Source organism: Rhinopithecus roxellana, chromosome 7 (assembly GCF_007565055.1).
Source record: "Rhinopithecus roxellana isolate Shanxi Qingling chromosome 7, ASM756505v1, whole genome shotgun sequence".
NCBI classification, from domain to species: domain Eukaryota; kingdom Metazoa; phylum Chordata; class Mammalia; order Primates; family Cercopithecidae; genus Rhinopithecus; species Rhinopithecus roxellana.
The window spans coordinates 16,539,145-16,563,540 of NC_044555.1; the positions used below are offsets into that span (position 1 = coordinate 16,539,145).

Sequence of the window (24,396 nt, forward strand, 5' to 3'; positions counted from 1 at the left end):
CTGCAGTGAGCCGTGATTGTACCAATGTACTCTAGCCTGGGCAACAGAGTAAGACTCTGTCTCCAAAAAAAAAAAAAAAAAAAAAAAAAAGGAATCTGCAGGGAAAACAACCAGCTACTATCATACGTATATAAATTCTGGAGGGCAAGGAGTATGCCTGGGTTGAGACAGTCCTCATTTAAAGTATGATTTTAGACTTTCAAACTTAATCCCACTAATATGACTGAGCATCAGTTTGATTTTTATATAACCTAAAGGTTTAAACAAATTTCTAGGCAGGAATTTATGTAATCTTCTGGAGATACATGATATCATGGCCCAACTCTACTAGTAATTGTCAGAAAGTAGACAAATTAAGGTGGGAAATTAAGTCCAGGTGGAATGAGGAGATGGTATGGGCTAAATGTTTGATGAATGTATACATACATGGATAGAAAATTTTTTATGACACAGTTGAAGGGCATAATAGGAAATAAATAGCACAGAAAAGAGGATGGAGTCAGAAAGTGCTCTACTACAGAAAACATTAATTTAACATACCATTTATCAGCCTCCTATCATGAGCAAGTTGTCATCAGACATATAAGAATGTAACAAGCATGATCCCTGTCCTCAAATAATTATAATGCAAGAGGGACAGTGCTTAAGAACTACAGGAGTTTAGAGGACAAAGAGCACTTATGGCCGGGAGGCCTTAAAGTATGAAAAGAATATGAACAGAGACTGGGCTGAGGTTGGCTAACCCAGGCAGGGAAACCGCACAAGCCAAAGGATGTGGCCACAGTGGAGTCAAGGCCTGCTCAGGGATTGGTGAAGGGTCTAATTTGTGGGTACCAACAAGGTGCAGTCCTCATCCTTCTAGGCAAAAAGGGATGATCTGAGACTATTTTATAGCTCCAGCATCTCAAAACTGGTAAGTGAGGCCAGCCAAGAGATTTCTCCTCCCTGGACACCCCAGGTAAGCCCAAGAGATGAGCACAGGACACAGGAATATCCTCCTAAACCCTCTACTACTACCATCCTGTTCCAGACCGCTTGGAGGACAGGCAAAATTATAAAGCTGCAGAAGGCTGCTCTACCCAGGATCCAGTCGGCTGAGTGTCAAGGTAAGTAGAAGAGGACAGGAGGTGGAAAAGGTCTCAGAAATCCAAACCACAGAAGCTCCTAAACACGTTTGGGTTAGCCTCCACCTTAATACCTCCCCAGTTACCTATCCAGTCTCCTCAAAAGATCCCCCAACCTCCCCAGCAGCCCCATTCCTTCTTTTATGACGCAAGTTAATGGGGGAAAATAACATGTGCTTTATAGCCAATTTTGTTGAAATGCATTTATTTCATCTTTAGTTTGCTCATTACCAGAAAACAGTTCCTTCTTGCTTACTTTTCCCTAGCCTATTTTTCTTCACTTTATCTTTTATGTTATATTAGCGTATACAGCACCATAAATGCTTCCTTTATCTAGGAAATAATTCTTGTGTTTGACTTCATTTTCCTTTCTACTGTCTGTTTAAATTGTTATCTAGATGCCACCCAGTCTCCCTTTCTATATCAAAGTCAAACTTAATGCATATTTGACAAGAAGCAATACTAAAGTTTGAAGAGTTTCACTAACTCAGATATTCTCAACACTGTGGGTGTGCATCAGAATCACCTGTGGGTATTTTTAAATACCCAGCCACCTGGGCCACACCCCAGACCTACTCAATCAGAAATCCAGCTTGTGGATTATCCATGTTTCAACTTCTTCCATTAAGTACGGAAAACTGAGAATTAAAGTTTTCTTTTTAATACACTTCTGACGTGATGCTATTTCGATAGATAAGAAAACTAAAACATAGTTATCAAGATATATTTTAAGTTCCTTGAGAATAGGGACCATGCTTTTTTCATACTGTAACCATTTGGTACATATGAATCGAGCATTTGCTACATGTTTGGTGTTGTGCTAGATGCTGAGGATACAAATCTGAACAAAACATGGTCAATGACAGGCTGCAGAAACCAATTCAAATACAGTTGTAACACTAAGTACTATAATAGATAGTCGTTTAGACAAAGTGTTCTTCTCAGAAGTAATAAAACCCAACTGACATTTACTGCATGCTTACTATGTGCCAGCCACTGTCCTAAGCATTTTACATATTGCCTGTATAATGTCCTAGACATTTTACATATTAGCCTATTTCCATATTATCCTGCTGAATTTAGAACCCTTTGAGGTAGGTGCTATTTTTTTCCTGTTTTATAGATGTACTTCAAGGTTACTTATCTAGTAAGGGGTGGAAAGTCAAAATTTGCACCTGGCATTCTCACTCCAGAGCCTGAGTTTTTAATCACTACCCTATATTGCATCTGAGAAACCCAGGCTAATGCCCTTGGTGTTCAACAAATGCTAGCGGAAGGAAGGAACAAAACAACAAATATTTACAGAGTGCTCACATGCTCACATGGTATGCCTGAAGCTCCTCCTTCCTAAAACTCCTGAACACAACAAACTAGAACCTTTGAATGCTTGTATGATTCCTTAGAGCCTAGGCAAAAGACAAATATTATCCTTCCCTTTACTTCAGTAATGAGATCAGAAGTTAGGTTTTCATAGCTAACCCTTAAATTGATCCCTTCATTTCTGTTCCTCTAGTTCGTAAGAGCTTACATCATTTGAGCCAAACTAAGAATGGCATTTTGAGGACACTGCGTCCAGGAATTCCCACATGCCTGTAGCATGTTACAGTGACACTCTGCTGCAATGAAAAAGATATTTCCTTAGAATTAGGCGAGAAAGAAAGGCAAATCTAAAGAGATGATATTTCAGGTTGAAAGAAGGAAAAAAGTTTCCTGATTCAGAGTTAAAGGCTGCTGCCAACAGCTTGTTTTGTTTCCAAAGATCAATACACAAAAGTTTCACAGAGCTGGAGGGAAAAGATTTGGATGCTAAGTTAGACAGGGGGCGGGGGGCATAATTCCCATCATTCCTTTGGGAGCAGTACAAAAATAACAAAACCTTTATAAAAGAGATGAGCAAGCTGGCTGTGAAAGGAATGACCCCTCACATATAGGGAAAGCAATTTGCATCTACAGATCTCATTGGTATAAATGACCTCCTTCAAAGAGTGAAAACCTCAATGGAAAGCCACTATACACCCATGAAAAGCTTTGCCGCCTATTTGTTGAGCTGTATACAGACTAACAAACAGGAGTGGTTAACCTGGCGCACCATGCACTATAGAGATATTTTTTTTAAGTAGGCTTAGTCAGCTAATCTTGTTGAGATTTCTCTCATACTACTGATTTCTTATTCTCAAAATAAATTAAGAGGCTTCATTCAAAATTCCCTGTGGTCTACCAGCTTGAGTTTGTTGGGTGTCTTTGATTGTCTCTTGTCTTTAGATTCCCTGCCTTGTCTCTTTAGATTTTGCTGTGCCCTTTGGTATTTCCCGTTAGTCCATGTCTGGAATAGCTAATTACATGGTAGTGTAATTCTGCCGTACAACAAGGAATAGCAGAACCTTGCTAATTCACACCAATAACTGAAAGACTCCTGTGTAAGTTACTGAATTATGCAAATGAGCAATAAGTGAAGAAAGATGATTCAAAATTGTATTTCATTCATTTATTTTGACAAGTGTAGTTTAGTCTTAATTATTTTGAAAATTTCTTTGTAGCATACTAATAAATTTACTGCAGCTTATTTGTTAAAAGTGATAAAGCCTTCACTAACGGAGACCAGAGTGCACTCTGTTGAATAATTTCCTGAAGACAGACTATTGTTCAGACGCTTTCTTTTATTGTGGATTTTACTGACTTTTCAGCATCGACTTTTTTTGGTAAGACAATACATAACATACCAGTAAACTTGAAGAATTAGTTCAGCAGTAAACACTTACTTCATAAACAGGTCTTACATATTTAAATTTTCACCATGGTATTAGCGAAAAAACAAAACACAACAAAAAATTAGCCATGCTTTAAGTAAAACATTTTACATTTTTTGTCATAATGCTAACAGGACTTTAATTTTTATTGTCTAAATAAAACTAGTTTGGTCTGTCAGTCATCCCATTTAATTCCAATTTCTATTTTGTTTTGTCTTACCACACTCCTTTTCTTTATAAAGACGTCTGTTTTAAGATAAGTGGATGTATCACAGTATGTAACATTTCATGTCAAAATACTTACATTATTATATTCTGAGTTAAATTATTTAAGATAGAAAAACATTTTGATACACTTTTGACAGATGTATCCTGTAGGATGGATCAATTTCTTTCAAAGCACCACCACTGGTTACAGTGGAGAGTGGAGAGTGAGGAGATAATACCCTTCAAGGACAGCGGGCCCAGTGGCTCATGGCTGTAATCCTGGAGTTTGAGACCAGCCTGGGCAACATGGTGAAATCCCATCTCTACAAAAAAATACAAAAATTAGCTGGGCATGGTGGCACCCACCTATAGTCTCAGCTACTGGGGGCAGGGGACTGGGATGGGAGGATCACTTGAGCCCGGGAGGTCGAGGTTGCAGTGAGCAGAGATCATGCCACTGAACTCCAGCCTAGGTGACAGAGCAAGACCCTATCTCAAAAAATAATGCCCTTCAAGCTTATAGTCCTGAGTTTAAAGATTTGCTTCTTAATAAGCACTTTTAGACTAAATTTTCAATTCAGATATGCTTTCAAATCATGACGCATTTGTCAAAGGAGGTTCTCCCTTTATAAAAGCAAGAAAGAGCACTTAAAGAAAAGTGAAAAAGGCAAAACTTAGTCTCAAACTACATGTCTGCATCTATGCCTATTAAAATCTCATATACTCTTTAAGGTCCAACTCAGGAAATCTCCACCAGGAAACCTTCCCTGAGGTATATGCTGAGATCCCTCAGCAATTCATACCATTCCCTTGTATTTGAGTTACTTGTCTTCAGGCTGAAGTTTCCCTAACAGATTAAGAACAGGGCAGCTGTGATACAGCAGAAAGAAAAGCCGGGCTCTTACACTTCTAAGCTCTGCTACTTTGGGAGAGTCATTTCATCCTTTTGGGGTTGTTCCTCATCTCAAAAGTGTCAACTACATACCAGTATGCAATGGAATTGTCTGGAAAATGTAAAAGATAATGGCTGTGAATGTTCTCCACAAAAGTAGAGTCCTATAAAAAGGAGGTATTTAGAGATGAATGCATGAATAAGCAATTGGGCAGAAATATTGGTACTTCTAGAAGCAATATCATATAGGACAGAGATCCAATACATATTTGCTTGCTGAATAAACTGGGCGAGTATGCAGGGCACAAAGAGGGGACAGAGAGTAGCAGACGTGCACACAGACCTGCTTTTGTGACCCTATTTGAAATTACAATAATTTCTTAAAACAAGGAAAGTACATCAGTGTCTAAAATTAGCCAGCAAATCTATCTTTCTACTAACTAGTTTAAGCCTTAAGCTCTAGGGGATGGTGCTAAGGCTTGCAGGGCTCACAGGCCAAGGAAAGAAAGGTTTCCCAAGGCCTTTATACAGGAAGAATGTAATCAATGTTGATTTAACTCAATGATGGGCTACTAAGTCTGTCTAGTTACTGTCCTGTTAGCCACAAGGTAAGAGAATGCAGATGGATCTAAATAAATTCATGATAACTACACGAAGAACTAGTTTAAGAATGAGTCAAACTGATGATGGGTTTTCTTTGTATATGAAGGGTAGTATTATATGAACAAGATAGTACAGCATAAAATAATAAATGGCACTGATTAATAATGTGAAAATCAACATCAGTTCTTGGCCTGGGCCTACAGGGTTACTGGAGACATCACAAGGACATTATTAGACTTCAAAAGTTATGGTTGATTCCCTTAGATAATTATGAAAAATTTATCAAGAATTATAGGATAATGGAGACATATGCCAATTCACATGAAAAGACAGCAAAGCAAAACAAAACACAACAATGTCAGTTTAAATGTCAGCTTCAAAATGAAATCTGTATTATAATTGAAAAGATGAGGATTAAGTAAACACTTTGCTTTCAACCATTAAGGGCTATTCTGGCATGGTACAAGCACTAGTAAAAAACCAACAAACAAAAAATACCAACCACCAAAACAAAAACAAAAGATTAAGAGTAAATGTGACAGGCAGTGCTGTCTCACAGAGGGAGCATAAACACTTCTGAAACCATGAGAAGAAATGTTATCACAATAGAGTTAAGGCAAATAAGAAATGATTAAGACATTAAAGTCTGGGCTAAGTAAATGAGAAAAGATTCCCAAGAGGAAAAGAATATGCAATTTTAAAATAACCTCTAACTACTAGAGAAAAATAGCAGAGTCAGACTAAATCTGTTTAAATCCCAAACATCTCTGAGACCATGAAACAATTCTGGATAAATATAAATCCTCTAATTTGCCTGAAGCAAATGGGACTGGCATTTTCATACCGTTAACTGACTTTTTAAAAAAATTCACATTTATTGGAAATTTCAGCTAGTATAAAAATGTCACAAATTCAATAACTGGTAATACCACAATGAATGTTTCTTTAGAAAGTTTTAAGAAAAAAACGAATGTCTTCTCCTTCTAAGACTACAGAGCTGAACCTTTTAATGTTTAAGGCTACATTTTTAAAAGAAATAACTCATACATTTTAAGTGACTGTTTCAATACATTTCTAGTGAGAAGCACTAATTTTTCGGGGAAAATTAGTATACCTGTATCCTTCCAAGTGCTTGATTTAGGTCATGTTATAATAGATTACACAGATTTTACACAAATACTGATAATATTAATTCCTGAAACTCATAGTACATTCTATCATGATACTTAAAGGATCTACTCTCCTCTCTGCCGTGAGTATTACAAGCCCTTTCCTCCTAATTGATGTGCAATTAATACAGCCAACCTCCAATTAGTCTTCTACAACATTACCCTACTTAGACAATAAAGCAGAGCCTCTAGATTGGGTTTTAAACCTGGGCTAAAATAGACTACTACAGACCAAAAATGGTTCTGGGATTTCTCTTTGTAGTGTAATTTAGATGTCATATCTAATTTGCTGTCATGACTATTGTTTCACTGTGCAATTTTTATGTCGTTTTGAATGGTAAAGGCATCATAGCTTTATTGAATTAAATTTTCTGTCTTTATTTAGGGTCTGATGTTACATGTTTGTACGCTTATGTTTATGTCTCAAAAGCTGCTTTTGACATCAAGTAGTAGAAAAGAGTATGCTCTCTTGATACGTTTGCTCATATCTTAGTAAATACAAACACAAACTGGAAAAACACCTTCTCCAAACTGAAGAAACAAAAAACTGAATATTATTATTGCTTTTAAAGGCAGAGATAGCTATTAAATAAGCCATTCACATTACAGAATTATAGAAGACCTTGCTGTTTTGTAACCTAAATGCCTTGTCGATTCTATTAATCAATTCTTTCCTAAGAAAGAACGGCCTTTTCCATTGACAGTTTTTGTGGTACCTACCTCAAACATTTAGATATTATTCTTACCACACTCCATAGTCACAAAAAAATTAAAATGCTCTCTGACTTTTTAAATCACAAGGGACAAAGCCTATCTTACCTATAACACAATACTCAGTTTAGGGTTGGTCTGTTGGCAGTTATCCTTGACCTGGCCTATGAGTTCAAGCCCTAAACTAAAATTATGACTAAGAAGACTAACCATGGAAAGCCTTCCACTAGACCACTGGAATAGCCTTTTAAGTAACTTTTAGTGCATGAAATTTCATAAAGTTTTTACTAGATAATTACACTTCCTGATTTTGTAATTAGTGGAAGTACATGCAATTACATAATAATTATGATAGTAATTACGTAATTAAGATGTATAATTATGTAGTAAAAAACATCATGGAAATAAAACCATCTACTGTGTAAGCACAATACATTTTAAAAGTAAATTCACTAGCTCAACTGTTTAAAAATACTTTTCTTCAAAATAAAGTGATTAGCTCACATTATGGTTTAAATGCTTGAGAATTGTTTCATTTTTTTCATCATTGGTGATAGAAGCATATTTTAAGTACATGAAAAAAATCTTATCAATCTTTAGTACTTTTCCTACTAAAAAAATGACAATATGCTTTGCAAATGCAGACCATCAACCACATTATCACCTAGACATGGCAGAGCCCTTGTGTTGCTGTACGTGTCACTATAAAAGGGGAAAGGAACTTGCCCACTAAAAAGACATAATGGGAAATGATTTTATAGAACGAGTAACACATCTGTTATCATAGAAAGCCTCTAAGTCTCCTTGTACATAAAAGTGCAAATGTTGAGTGCATATTTACAGAAATGGGCTTAAACACACATAATTAGTATCTGGAAACTGGCTGCTCCAAAAAATGGCAACTTTCATATACTAACTTAGCTATCTTGAGGAGGGTGGCAGAAAATGTACAGAGCCAAGACACTTCTACCTATGGGGAAAGCAACTAAAGTGACCATTTCCTGAAAAATGTAGTTTCTCTTCTGTCACATTGTAAAGTTATCTTGAGTAAAAACAAAAACAAAACAGGCAGTATCCATAGAGAAAAATAAACCAGTGTTAGCAGCTCCATGCTGCCATCAGACAATATCAACTTTCTCATTCTTGTAGCGAGTATAAAAACATCACAGAAAAGTCAGTGACAGTAGGAAAAAGAAAATTTCAAAATAAACTTTTTCAATAGCAAAATTTAAGAAATAGAATCTTGTTTCCATTAAAAGAATCTAGTTGAATGCCTTGAAATCTTTACAAAATACTTCTAAATCAATGTTGTAATGAGGTCCAGAAGGTAGTGATAGGGTGAAATTTTACTCTGGGCACACAGAGAGTGGCTCTTACATGAAGTGGGTGTAGAACTACACTCCGGTTCTTTCTTTATTGAGATGGAGTCTCACTCTGTGGCCGAGGCTGGAGTGCTATGGTGCGATCTCGGCTCACTGCAACCTCCACCTCCTGGGTTCAAACGATTCTCCTAGCTCAGCCTCCCGAGTAGCTGGGATTACAGGCATGCACCACTATTGCCCGTTTAATTTTTATACTTTCAGTAGAGACAGGGTTTCGCCATGTTGGCCAGGCTGGTCTCAAACTCCTGACCTCAGGTGATTCACCTGCCAAAATGCTCCCAAAGTGCTGGGATTACAGGCGTGAGCCACTGTGCCCGGCCTTAATTCTTTCTTTTATAAGCCACTAATCTTAAAAAGCTGAAAGCTATTTTGAAAATCCTAATTTACTTCTCCCTTGTTCCTTCTAGTTACAAAGAAACAAAGTGGAAGAACTCATGCTTTTTTGCTTTTCCCCCCTCTCTTAGCCCTTGTCAGGCCACTGCAATTTTAGTTTAATAAAAACATATTTCAAAGGGCTAGGTTGTGATATGAATTCTACCTTAAACTTGGGTAGTCCTTCTGTAGCCTGCATAGTTGTCGTTTTGAAGTTTTACCAATGGACAGCCCTAATCAATGAATGAATAAAATGGAAGTAGGCTTTAGTTATTAAGAAGGGAGAGTGTCTTAGATCAGTGCTTCTGAAACTTTAACACGCGGAGGAATCACCTGAGAATCTTGTTAAAATGCAGATGCTGATGCAGCAGGTCTGGGGAGGGTCTGATAGTTTGCATTTCTAACAAGCTCCCAGGTGATGTCTATGCGGCTGGGATACTGATCACACTTGGAGTAACAAGGCCTTAGGTTTGACTTGGAAAAAATACACGTAGAAAAAAAGCTGGTTTGGGTCCATTTCTATGTTATTTTTTCCCTTAACTGTGAAATTATTTGGGTAATTACTTCAAGTTGAGTAACGTTCTCTATAACATTTCAGTGCTTATAATTTTTTTGATGTTATGAGAGCAGTACATGCTCAGAATATATAATGTAGAAAATATATAAAATTATAAAGGAAATCTATAATCCACCTAGAGATAACTATAACAAATTCTAGGGTTCCTAACTAATTTTTCTACCTTGAACATACACCACAAATTAGAATCATAAGTTACCTAGTTTTGTATTTTATCATTATATTGTAATTCTTTGTCATTAAAGATTATAACTATGTAATATCTAACAATAACAACCCCCAGGGGCTCAAGATTATACAAATCACATTTTTCTTACCAAAATTCTTTATGTACTTCTACAATCACTTCTTTATGTTTTTTATTATACTTTAAGTTCTAGGGTACATGTGCACAACGTGCAAATTTGTTACATATGCATACATGTGCCATATTGGTGTGCTGCACCCATTAACTCGTCAATTACATTAGGTATATCTCCTAATGCTATCCCCCCTTCCCCCCACCCCACAATAGGCCCCAGTGTGTGATGTTCCCCTTCCTGTGTCCAAGTGTTCTCATTGTTCAGTTCCCACCTATGAGTGAGAACATGCAGTGTTTCGTTTTCTGTTCTTGCAATAGTTTGCTAAGAATGATGGTTTCCAGCTGCATCCATGTCCCTACAAAGGACAAGAACTCATCCTTTTTTATGGTTGCATAGTATTCTATGTTGTATATGCACCGCATTTTCTTAATTCAGTCTGTCATTGATGGACATTTGAGTTGGTTCCAAGTCTTTGCTATTGTGAATAGTGCCACAATAAACATACGTGTGCATGTGTCTTTATAGTAGCATGATTTATAATCCTTTGGGCACACACCCAGTAATGGGATGGCTGGGTCAAATGGTATTTCTAGTTCTAGATCCTTCAGGAATCGCCACACTGTCTTCCACAATGGTTGAATTAGTTTACACTCCCACCAACAGTGTAAAAGTGTTCCTATTCCTCCACACCCTCTCCAGCACCTGTTGTTTCCCGGCTTTTTAATGACTGTGATTCTAACTGGTGTGAGATGGTACCGCATTGTGGTTTTGATTTGCGTTTCTCTGATGGTAAGTGATGATGAGCATTTTTTCATGCACAAATGTCTTCTTTTGAGAAGTGTCTGTTCATATCCTTTGCCCACTTTTTGATGGGGTTGTTTTTTACTTGTAAATTTGTTTGAGTTATTTGTAGGTTCTGGATATTAGCCCTTTGTCAGATGAGTAGATTGCAAAAATTTTCTCCCATTCTGTAGGCTGCCTGTTCACTCTGATGGTAGTTTCTTTTGCTGTGAAGAAGCTCTTTAGTTTAATTAGATCCCATTTGTCAATTTTGGCTTTTGTTGCCATTGCTTTTGGTGTTTTAGACATGAAGTCCTTTCCCATGCCTGTCCTGAATGGTATTGCCTAGAGTTTCTTCTAGGGTTTTTATGGTATTAGGTCTAACATTTAAGTCTCTAATCCATCTTGAATTAATTTTCGTATAAGGTGTAAGGAAGGGATCCAGTTTCAGCTTTCTACATATGGCTAGCCAGTTTTACCAGCACCATTTATTAAATAGGGAATCCTTTCCTCATTTCTTGTTTTTGTCAGGTTTGTCAAAGATCAGATGGTTGTAGATGTGTGGTATTATTTCTGAGGGCTCTGTTCTGTTCCATTGGTTTACATCACTGTTTTGGTAGTAGTACCATGCTGTTTTGGTTACTGTAGCCTTGTAGTATAGTTTGAAGTCAGGTAGCGTGATGCCTCCAGCTTTGTTCTTTCGGCTTAGGATTGTCTTGGCAATGAGAGGTCCTTTTTGGTTCTATATGAACTTCAAAGAATTTTTTTCCAATTCTGTGAAGTAAGTCATTGGTAGCTTGATGGGGATGGCACTGAATCTGTAAATTACCTTGGGCAGTATGGCCATTTTCATGATACTGATTCTTCCTATCCATGAGCATGGAATGTTCTTCCATTTGTTTTTTTGTTTGTTTTTTTTCTTCTTCTTTTTGCAATAAACTTAATTTTTATTTATTTATTTTTTTCATTATTCTTTTTTTTTTTTTATTATACTTTAAGTTCTAGGGTACATGTGCATAACGTGCAGGTTTGTTACATATGTATACTTATGCCATGTTGGTGTGCTGCACCCATCAACTCATCAGCACCCATCAATTCATCATTTATATCATGTATAACTCCCCAATGCAATCCCTCCCTCCTCCCCCCTCCCCATGATAGGCCCCAGTGCGTGATGTTCCCCTTCCCGAGTCCAAGTGATCTCATTGTTCAGTTCCCACCTATGAGTGAGAACATGCGGTGTTTGGTTTTCTGTTCTTGTGACAGTTTGCTAAGAATGATGGTTTCCAGCTGCATCCATGTCCCTACAAAGGACGCAAACTCATCCTTTTTTATGGCTGCATAGTATTCCATGGTGTATATGTGCCACATTTTCTTAATCCAGTCTGTCACAGATGGACATTTGGGTTGATTCCAAGTCTTTGCTATTGTGAATAGTGCCGCAATAAGCATACGTGTGCATGTGTCTTTGTAGTAGAATAATTTATAATCCTTTGGGTATATACCCAGTAGTGGGATGGCTGGGTCATATGGTACATCTAGTTCTAGATCCTTGAGGAATTGCCATACTGTTTTCCATAATGGTTGAACTAGTTTACAATCCCACCAACAGTGTAAAAGTGTTCCTATTTCTCCACATCCTCTCCAACACCTGTTGTTTCCTGACTTCTTAATGATTGCCATTCTAACTGGTGTGAGATGGTATCTCATTGTGGTTTTGATTTGCATTTCTCTGATGGTGAGTGATGATGAGCATTTTTTCATGTGTCTGTTGGCTGTATGAATGTCTTCTTTTGAGAAATGTCTGTTCATATCCTTTCCCCACTTTTTGATGGGGTTGTTTTTTTCTTGTATATTTGTTTGAGTTCTTTGTAGATTCTGGATATTAGCCCTTTGTCAGATGAGTAGGTTGCAAAAATTTTCTCCCATTCTGTAGGCTGCCTGTTCACTCTGATGGTAGTTTCTTTTGCTGTGCAAAAGCTCTTTAGTTTAATGAGATCCCATTTGTCAATTTTGGCTTTTGCTGCCGTTGCTTTTGGTGTTTTAGACATGAAGTCCTCGCCCATGCCTATGTCCTGAATGGTACTACCTAGATTTTCTTCTAGGGTTTTTATGGTATTAGGTCTAACATTTAAGTCTCTAATCCATCTTGAATTAATCTTCGTATAAGGGGTAAGGAAAGGATCCAGTTTCAGCTTTCTACTTATGGCCAGCCAATTTTCCCAGCACCATTTATTAAATAGGGATTCCTTTCCCCATTTCTTGTTTCTCTCAGGTTTGTCAAAGATCAGACGGCTATAGATGTGTGGTATTATTTCTGAGCACTCTGTTCTGTTCCATTGGTCTATATCTCTGTTTTGGTACCAGTACCATGCTGTTTTGGTTCCTGTAGCCTTGTAGTATAGTTTGAAGTCAGGTAGCGTGACGCCTCCAGCTTTGTCCTTTTGACTTAGGATTGTCTTGGCAATGCGGGCCCTTTTTTGGTTCCATATGAACTTTAAAGCAGTTTTTTCCAATTCTGTGAAGAAACTCATTGGTAACTTGATGGGGATGGCATTGAATCTATAAATAACCTTGGGCAGTATGGCCATTTTCACGATATTGATTCTTCCTATCCATGAGCATGGTATGTTCTTCCATTTGTTTGTGTCCTCTTTGATTTCACTGAGCAGTGGTTTGTAGTTCTCCTTGAAGAGGTCCTTTACATCCCTTGTAAGCTGGATTCCTAGGTATTTTATTCTCTTTGAAGCAATTGTGAATGGAAGTTCATTCCTGATTTGGCTCTCTGCTTGTCTGTTACTGGTGTATAAGAATGCTTGTGATTTTTGCACACTGATTTTGTATCCTGAGACTTTGCTGAAGTTGCTTATCAGCTTAAGGAGATTTTGGACTGAGACGATGGAGTTTTGTAAATATGCAATCATGTCATCTGTCAATCTGCAAACAGGGACAATTTGACTTCCTCTTTTCCTAATTGAATACCCTTTATTTCTTTCTCCTGCCTGACTGCCCTGGCCAGAACTTCCAACACTATGTTGAATAGGAGTGGTGAGAGAGGGCATCCCTGTCTTGTGCCAGTTTTCTAAGGGAATCCTTCCAGTTTTTGCCCATTCAGTATGATACTGGCTGTGGTTGTGTCATAAATAGCTCTTATTATTTTGAGATATGTCCCATCAATACCTAATTTATTGAGAGTTTTTTAGCATGAAGGGCTGTTGAATTTTGTCAAAGGTTTTTTCTACATCTATTGAGAGAATCATGTGGTTTTTGTCTTTGGTTCTGTTTATATGCTGGATTACGTTTATTGATTTGCGTATGTCAAACCAGCCTTGCATCCCAGGGATGAAGCCCACTTGATCATGGTGGATAAGCTTTTTGATGTGCTGCTGGATTCAGTTTGCCAGTATTTCATTGAGGATTTTTGCATCGATGTTCATCAGGGATGTTGGTCTAAAATTCCCTTTTTTTGTTGTGTCTCTGCCAGGCTTTGGTATCAGGATGATGTTGGCCTCGTAAAATGAGTTACGGAGGATTCCCTCTTTTTCTGTGGATTGGAATAGTTTCAGAAGGAATGGTACCAGCTCCTCCTTGTACCTCTTGGTATAATTCGGCTGTGAATCTGTCTGGTCCTGGATATTTTTTGGTTGGTAGGCTATTAATTATTGCCTCAATTACAGAGCCTGTTATTGGTCTATTCAGGGATTCAACTTCTTCCTGGTTTAGTCTTGGGAGAGTGTATGTGTCCAGGAATTTACCTATTTCTTTGAGGTTTTCCAGTTTATTTGCGTACAGGTGTTTATAGTATTCTCTGATGGTAGTTTGTATTTCTGTGGAATTGGTGGTGATATCTCCTTTATTATTTTTTATTGTGTCTATTTGATTCTTCTCTCTTTTCTTTATTAGTCTTGCTAGCAGTCTATCAATTTTGTTGATCTTTTCAAAAAACCACCTCCTGGATTCATTGATTTTTTTGAAGAGATTTTTGTGTCTCTATCTGCTTCAGTTCTGCTCTGATCTTAGTTATTTCTTGCCTTCTGCTAGCTTTTGAATGTGTTTGCTCTTGCTTCTCTAGTTCTTTTAATTGTGATGTTAGAGTGTCAATTTTAGATCTTTCCTGCTTTCTCTTGTGGGCATTTAGTGCTATAAATTTCCCTCTACACACTGCTTTAAATGTGTCCCAGAGATTCTGGTATGTTGTGTCTTTGTTCTCACTGGTTTCAAAGAACATCTTTGTTTCTGCCTTCATTTCATTATGCACCCAGTAGTCATTTAGGAGCAGGTTGTTCAGTTTCCATGTAGTTGAGCGGTTTTAAGTGCGTTTCTTAATCCTGAGTTCTAGTTTGATTGCACTGTGGTCTGAGAGACAGTGTGTTATAATTTCTGTTCTTTCACATTTGCTGAGGAGTGCTTTACTTCCAACTATGTGGTCAATTTTGGAATAAGTGTGATGTGGTGCTATGAAGAATGTATATTCTGTTGATTTGGGGTGGAGTTCTGTAGATGTCTATTAGGTCCGCTTGGTGCAGAGCTGAGTTCAAGTCCTGGATATCCTTAACTTTCTGTCTCGTGGATCTGTCTAGTGTTGACAGTGGGTTGTTAAAGTCTCCCATTACTATTGTGTGGGAGTGTAAGTGTCTTTGTAGCTCTAAGGACTTGCTTTATGAATCTGGGTGCTCCTGTATTGGGTGCATATATATTTAGGATAGTTAGCTCTTCTTGTCGAATTGATCCCTTTACCATTATGTAATGGCCTTCTTTGTCTCTTTTGATCTTTGTTGGTTTAAAGTCTGTTTTATCAGAGACTAGGATTGCAACCCCCACCTTTTTTTGTTTTCCATTTGCTTTGTAGATCTTCCTCCATCCCTTTATTTTGAGCCTATATGTGTGTCTGCACGTGAGATGGGTCTCCTGAATACAGCACACTGATGGGTCTTGAGTCTTTATCCAATTGGCCAGTCTGTGTCTTTTAATTTGGGCATTTAGCCCATTTACATTTAACGTTAATATTGTTATGTGTGAATTTGACCCTGTCAATATGATGTTAACTGGTTATTTTGCTCGTTAGTTGATGCAGTTTCTTCCTAGCATCGATGGTCTTTACATTTTGGCATGTTTTTGCAATGGCTGGTACTGGTTGTTCCTTTCCACGTTTAGTGCTTCCTTCAGGAGCTCTTGTAGGGCAGGCCCGGTGGGGACAAAACCTCTCAGCATTTGCTTGTCTGTAAAGGATTTTATTTCTCCTTCACTTATGAAACTTAGTTTGGCTGGATAGGAAATTCTGGGTTGAAAATTATTTTCTTTAAGAATGTTGAATATTGGTCCTCACTCTCTTCTGACTTGGAGAGTTTCTGCTGAGAGGTCCACTGTTAGTCTGATGGTCTTCCCTTTGTGGGTAACCCGACCTTTCTCTCTGGCTGCCCTTAACATTTTTTCCTTCATTTCAACTTTGGTGAATCTGACAATTATGTGTCTTGGAGTTGCTCTTCTCGAGGAGTATCTTTGTGGTGTTCTCTGCATTTCCTGAATTTGAATGTTGGCCTGCCTTGCTAGGTTGGGAAATTTCTCCTGGATAATATCCTGCAGAGTGTTTTCCAACTTGATTTCATTCTCCCAGTCACTTTCAGGCACACCAATAAGATACAGATTTGGTCTTTTCACATAGTCCCATATTTCTTGGAGGCTTTGTTCATTTCTTTTTACTCTTTTTTCTCTAAACTTCTCTTCTTGTTTCATTTCATTCATTTGATCTTCAATCACTGATACCCTTTCTTCCAGCTGATCGAATTGGCTACTGAAGCTTGTGCATTTGTTATGTAGTTCTCGTGTCATGATTTTCAGCTCTATCAGGTCATTTAAGGACTTCTCTACATTGGTTATTCTAATTAGCTATTTGCCTAATCTTTTTTTAAGGTTTTTAGCTTCTTTGCGATGGGTTTGAACTTCCTCCTTTAGCTCAGGAAAGTTTGATCGTCTGAAGCCTTCTTCTCTCAACTGGTCGAAGTCATTCTCCGTCCAGCTTTGTTCCATTGCTGGTGAGGAGCTGCATTCCTTTGGAGGGGAAGAGGCGCTCTGAGTTTTAGAATTTTCAGCTTTTCTGCTCTGTTTTTTCCCCATCTTTGTGGTTTTATCTACCTTTGGTCTTTGATGATGGTGACGTACAGATGGGGATTTGGTGTGGATGTCCTTTCTGTTTGTTAGTTTTCCTTCTAAAAGTCAGGACCCTCAGCTGCAGGTCTGTTGGAGTTTGCTGGAGGTCCACTCCAGACCCTGTCTGCCTGGGTATCAGCAGTGGAGGCTGCAGAAGAGTGAATATTGCTGAACAGCAAATGTTGCTGCCTGATCATTCCTCTGGAAGCTTCGTCTCAGGGGGGTACCCAGCCATGTGAGGTGTCAGTCTGCCCCTACTCGGGAGTGCCTCCTGGTTAGGCTACTCGGGGGTCAGGGACCCACGTGAGGAGGCAGTCTGTTCATTCTGAGATCTCAAACTCCGTGCTGGGAGAACCACTACTCTCTTCAAAGCTGTCAGACAGGGACATTTAAATCTGCAGAGGTTTCTGCTGCCTTTTGTTTGGCTATGCCCTGTCCCCAGAGGTGGAGTCTACAGAGGCAGGCAGGCCTACTTGAGCTGTGGTGGGCTCCACCCAGTTCGAGCTTCCTGGCTGCTTTGTTTACCTACTCAAGCCTCACCATGACAGGCGCCCCTCCCCTAGCCTTGCCGCTGCCTTGCAGTTAGATCTCAGACTGCTGTGCTAGCAATGAGGGAGACCCTGTGGGCGTGTGACCCTCCGAGCCAGGTGTGGGATATAATCTCCCAGTGTGCCATTTGCTAAGACCCTTGGAAAAGTGCAGTATTAGGGTGGGAGTGACCCGATTTTCCAGGTGCTGTGTGTCATAGTTTCCCTTGGCTAGGAAAGGGAATTCCCTCACCCCTTGTGCTTCCCAGGTGAGGCGATGCCTCACCATGCTTCGGCTCTCATTTGGTGGGCTGCACCCACTGTCCTGCACCCACTTTCTGACACGCCCCAGTGAGATGAACCCGGTACCTCAGTTGGAAATGCAGAAATCACCCATCTTCTGTGTTGTTCACGCTGGGAGCTGTAGCCTGGAGCTGTTCCTATTTGGCCATCTTGTAACCACCACAATCACTTCTTTATAATAAACAGATAGCTATGCTCTGAAGTGTCAAGTCAGAGCCTCCTACTATAAAAATCTCCTTAAACTAATCAAAGAAAGAATGTTTAAAAACCCTCAGATCATTTTTTTATTTGTAAGAAAATGAAATAAAAAATGCAGTTTACAGTTACTCATCTTAAAATCTAGTTTTCTAAAGAAAATTGCACAATTATTTAAAAAATATAATTTTAAGAATGAATAGATGCGAACTGTTTTGTGTGTGCTTTACCTGTTATTAGTTATTAAAAACAGAAAAAGCTGGTCCCCAAAGTTCAGCAACAGTTTTTCAATGGAATAACACAACCAGTGGGCTTCAAAAAGTGGCCTAAGAAGAAATGGACCAGACAGGTCCTCTCTGACAGTTTTCTTTTTAATACTTTGTTAAGGATTTAACCAAGTAAATTCTAAGGACGTCAACTAGCTTAGAGAGGACCACAGGGGCTCTTTGCTACTTTCATGATGAAACTTTCCTGCTTTCACTTTAACAGTTCAGGAAATATAGCGAAAATCCTTAACACTGAAATGCGACCCATCTTGAGACTTCCCAAAATCTCCAAATTCCCATATACACTAAAGCACAGAATTTCTTCTATAAAACTCTTATTTTCTGGCTTAAAAAATAGTATCTTTTAAGACCCTTTTCAATACTAGCTGTTGTCTTTGTTTTGGAGACCATTTTCCACAAAATAATATAATTATTAGCACTTCATGAGTGTAACTACCTAGCTGACGGGGAACACAGAACAAGACCCCGTGGCAGTGTGGGTGAGGAGCAGTTGGCTTGGCTTGCTCATTAGTTAAGTGACTGGATATTCTTTCAGTTCAATTTAAATTTGGCATCAGCAAAATAACACACACAACATATTACCTACCTTCAGTATCACCTGCAAAGAGTTCAAGCGACAGGCGTTAAATCTGCAAATGTCAAGGAACTTTAGTAACTTTAATTTCTTCATCAATATAATGAGCATAATCCACTGCTGCCTCACAGGAGTACTGTGAGAACTTGTGTTACACACATGAAAGGACAATAGGAAACTATAAAGTACTTTAAAAGGGGAAGCCTAGTTCTTCTGGGTGGCATGTTAGGAAACAAGAGTGCCTACAGATGTCACCGCCAGGCCTAAAGAAAAGACAGAACAAAAGAGATGACAAGAAACTGAAAAGTTTAAGGGGAAAAAAAAAAAAAGAAAAGAAAGCATATGAGGCTCAAGAGGGGAGGTGAATGTGGGATTTCACCTGGTTGAGAGAAGCAAGAAAACTGCAATCTTTGCAGGTGCAGCTGAGGAGGCTGGGACGCTCAAGGCTGCCCACAGCACTTTGCGAGAAACAGGGTGATGTGAAGAATAGTCCATCTAGGCCTAAAGAGACCCCAGTTAGGAAGCCAGGCTTTCCAACAGATAGTTCTCCTATGGGTAAATCGTCATCTTTTAGCTAGCCTCTATGCTGCAACTCCAATTTCTGTCCTCAACAGAATTCTACATCCTAGTGTTCCAATTCTGGCAGAGACAAATCCAATGTGTTCTAAGGAATTTATTAAGAAATTCAAGTAGATCATCAGTTATGGACTGAATTGCGTCCCCTCAAAATTCATACTGAAGGTGGGTTGAAGTCTTAACCCTTTGTACCTTAGAATGAGACTGTATCTGGAGTGGACTGTATTAGAATGGACTGTATTGGGCCTTTAAAGAATTAAGGTAAAATGAGGTCATTAGGATGGGACCCAATCCAATATGACCAGTGTCAGTATAAGAAGAGGAGATTAGGTACAGAGGGAAGATACTGGGAGAAGATAGCCCCTTAGAAGTTGAAGAGAGACCTGGCCCAGTGTGGTGGCTCACACCTGTAATCCCAGCACGTTGGGAGGCCAAGGCAAGCGGATCACGAGATTAGGAGTTTGAGACCAGCCTGGCCAACATGGTGAAACCCCGTCTCTACTAAAAATACAAAAATTAGCCAGGTGTGGTGGCGTGCACCTGTAATCCCAGCTACTCAGGAGGCTGAGGCAGGAGAATTGCTTGAACCCAGGAGGCAGAGGTTGCAGTGAGCCAAGATTGCGCAACTGCACTCCAGCCTGGGTGACAGAGCGAGACTTCATCTGAAAAAAAAAAAAAAAAAGAAGCTGGGGAGAAACCAACCTTGCTGACACCTTGCTCTCAGACTTCTAGCCTCCAGAAATGTGAGGAAATACAGTTGGTTAAGCCACCTCGTCCATGGTACTTTGTTATAGCAGTCCTAGCAAATGAATCCACCGTCTTACTATTAATAGCTGACACAGAATACAAGGAGAGAAACATCTACTAAGTGAGAACAGAAACAGAAAAAAAATGTTTCTTTCTAGAACTAAAGAAAGATCATACACTGAAGTGAAAAAGCAGTTAGTGGCTCCCTCTCTTTGCTTCCAAAATAATTTCACCATATTGGTGGTGACACTCAGGCCATACCACACTTAGTTGTTGCCGAATCTGTCTTTCCTCAACAGACTCTAAGCTCCTCCAGGGCAGGGAGTGTTGGCCATCCACCTTTGTTCCTCTGACACGAGGAATGTCACTCAACACATAACAGGAACTATATATAAATAAATTGTTTTTACTGTTTCTGAATAAACAACAACAAAGGTTCAGTTGAGAAAACTAAGAGACTTTTTTCTTCCTGCATTTTTAAGGAGACTTAGATTTGAACTGATTCAGGTTTCCCCTAAACTATTCACTTACCCCTACTCAGGCCAAGGCACCACGGGATGAGGCAGCCAAATGGGACCATTTCATGCTGCCATCCTGGAAATGGATTTTTACTTCATAGATTGCCCCTATGTTCCTGTAAAACCGCCTCTGAATCCATTATGCCATCTGTGTACATTCTGGAGCAGTTACAATAATAATGCCAAAGTCCCACAGAAATAAGATTTAAAAAATGTAATGCAGTTACAGCAAATATGTAGTAAACACTTCACCAACGTGAATAACAGTCCTTTGCCATTTTAAAGGAAGGAAAAAATATCAAATGGGGTTAATTCACATTATGGACTAATGGCCTGTAAACTTTCGTTTGAAAGCAAAGCATAGAAAAAGCTTTGACAAGAGCTACTTTTCACCATAAAAATAAACCTCTTTCAAATAATTTGTACATGTTTTTCTAAGTCAAATTGCCAAGTTTCAAACAAAAATTAAAACCACCATCCAGTTACAACCCTTAAAATATGGGCTTTATGATGGAAATGGTAAAACAATCTTAGTGAAGGAAATGTTGCTAGGTACTGACAGTAAGGGAGAGTCTACAGTAAATACTTCACACACCAGTTACAGGGCACTTGTTGACAGAAGACACTTAGACTCCATTCTCAATAATATAACTGTGTGTAACAACTGTCATTTTTCACAGGACTTCTGATGTTAACATCTACTTGTGTTCTGGCCATGGTCCAAATTGAATAAATACATTTGCCCTCTGGTTCCCTTAGATTTTTTTTTTTTTTTTTCCCTTAGATTTTAAACTCATTTTTATAGCAGGTCTCCCTTGAATAGCAAATCAAAAGAGAATTCACTCCAACTTATAAAGTGAGAAGTCAATTTTATTTGTTACGTTATTTTAAATTTATGGCATTTTCCCCTATAATATAGCAAGAATATTCTTGTTCCCCCATTGTTCTCCATGAACTATGACCCTGCAATTCTCTTTTATTTAGAAACCATCCAACTATGTCTTCAGAGTGCCCAGGAGAGGGGTTCTCAAACTTGGCTGCATGTCAGAATTATCTGGGGGAATTTTCAAAAAATTATAGCTTCCTAAGCTCTACCCCCGACATCTTCTGAATTACATAGAATCTGTGGGCATAGGATCTATGGATTTGGGTTTTTAATATGCCCCTGGTGACTCTTAGGAGAGGGCTTATCAGATGTCATGTGTTAGGAAACCTCTGCTGTTGGTAAGTGTGCCCCCAAGTTTTGGTTTATATCCCACCACTTATGAATACCCTAATACCCCTTAGCATTACTGCATGATCTGAAAATGCCCGGAGCATGTAAATTTCAGCTAATTTACTCATTCCCAAACTGTAATTTAGGAATAATAAATAAGCAGCAGGAAATTCAGTTTCAATAGGTAAAATTCAATAAATAAAACAAAAGTGCTCTTGGAACATAACATGAAGTTCCTTCAGTCACATATATTTTTTTCCTCTTCTCGTCTTATTTTCTTTAGCCTTCTGACATGTAAAAGAACCCGTCAATAACTCAATGCCATTTTTGCCCCAAATTGCTGGGTAGTATATTATTAGATACAAACAATAAAAAAGTGTGCTGATTCTTAAACTTGTGAAGTGGGACTACAGTCAACTCTGAGTGTACAGATCCTGTCAATACTTTTCCCTTTTAGCTAAGCAAGAGGCTTCCAAGCGGCTACTTATTTCCTCTTATTTTCTGTGGGTGTAATAATGTGCACTTCTCAATGTCCTCTAAGAGGATGGGCTAAATTTCCAGTGACTTTCCAGATCACTCCTCTACATGCCTCCAAGAGTTGCCAGATTTTTTGAAAACGGCTGATCATAAGACTGATTCTGCCTCTCAGATAAGAATTTTAGAGGTAAGAGGAATCTTTCCCCTCAAATAACATATAGAAAACAATCTAGGATGAATAGATTTAGAAAGAAATAATGGGTTGGCCAGGCACAGTGGCTCACGCCTGTAATCCCAGCACTTTGGGAGGCTGAGGCAGGCAGATCACCTGAGGTCAGGGGTTTGAGGCCAGCCTGGCCAACATGGTGAAACTCTCACTCTACTAGAAATACAAAAATTGGCCAGGTGTGGTGGCACACACCTATAGTCCTAGCTACTTGGGAGGCTGAGGCAGGAGAATCATTTCAACCTGGGAGGCGGAGGCTGCAGTGAGCTGAGACCATGCCACTGCACTCCAGCCTGGGCAACAGAGCAAGACTCTGTCTCAAAAAAAAGAAGTAATGGGGGAACAGGTTCTAATATACTGATATCCAGAAAGAGGTAACAGACCTGATAGAAACAGACAACATGTTCAGATAATCAGTACTTAATTTTCTCAACTCATAACTGTCTTTAGGAAAGGTCCTTGGGGATAAAAGAAAAACAGCTGTAAATGATATTACAAGTATATATGGGCTAGACATTGGCCATGAATAAAAGTTCTAAAACCTAGTTATTAATAGGCAGAAGAAATTTATTCTCTGTATAAATTTTACTAATTCATGGAAAATATGCTGTGGAGATAGCCCAAGTCCTTGTTGAACATCTAGAGATAAGATTTCTAATATCTGACTTCTCCATCAGTTGTAAAATGTTTTCTCTCCAAGGACAGCAAAACCAAATAAGTCAAGGCATTTAAAAAATAATTTCTAGCCTATCTTGTGGATGCAAAAACAAGTCAATTATGACTGGAATGAAAAACAGTGAGACCAAATCAAGGGCAGCATGGTGATTCTTATGTGGGGAAATCTAGCAATATTTGTAGGTTTTTTATGTCATTGCGTTGTTTCCAGCCCTAATATCGACAAACGAAACACTGAATTGATACTCGCTGACAAACAACATAAACACTCTGTAGGTAACTAATAAGAAAAATGTGTAAATTTGCCTTTTTTATTTTTCACAGATAATAGAAAAGTTGTCAATGTGATTTTCAGGTAGGAGGAAAAAAAACCATGCAGTTGTCATGACATTTTCAAATACTTTGTTATGTAACAAAGCTTTTCCCAGACCCATGAAGTCCCACAGTGCCTGCAAGTCTTGTATAAGGAAATGCCGAGTGCTGAGGGTTCCACGCAACACCTGATCATATGGACTGAGGCGCCTATACACTCTCTTAGGATGGAGTCAATAAAGGAACTCCACCCCATCCCTCTCTCAAAACGAACCCAGGCTTTTAGCGAACAGCAGAGACACACTCCAGGTCTATTTTTTTGTGGTAATATCTGGTTTTTGTAGGCCCAATGATCACGTTGCCTATGCTTACTTTATTACAATTACTAAACTCTGTAGAAAATAGCATTTTCAAAATACAGCATTTAAAGAGTCCTTTTTGTACTGTTCCTCCCCCAAAGCCTTGCTTTAATAGAGAACAATGTGAAACAGTCTGTGGGGGCCAAAGCTGGGGATTCCTATGCCACCACCCCTCATGCAGGGGATCCCTGTGTTCACAGAGGCCCCCATGGCCTGCTTCTGAGACAGCAATGTGATGCTGCGTGAACAGCCTGACACAGTAGGTCTGGCTTTTATAATGCAAATTTCCACTTTAAACTCAAAGGTAATTACAGCATTTTAACGTACCTTTCTCATGATCGGTAGTAAGTTTCTCCAGTGCACACTCCGCATCAAAAATGTACCGGTAAAA

At 38.8% G+C, this 24,396-nt stretch overlaps 1 protein-coding gene across 1 annotated transcript in view; it reads right to left on the reverse strand.

Annotated features, from left to right (window-relative positions):
- Positions 1 to 24,396, reverse strand: part of POLA1 (DNA polymerase alpha 1, catalytic subunit) — a 314,584-nt gene that overhangs the window by 50,838 nt on the left and 239,350 nt on the right. Inside the window, exon 36 of the mRNA XM_010353227.2 lies at positions 24,333 to 24,396. This exon is cut by the window's right edge and continues 33 nt beyond it. Coding sequence (XP_010351529.1) covers positions 24,333 to 24,396 — 64 coding nt within the window. The remainder of the gene's footprint in view (positions 1 to 24,332) is intronic.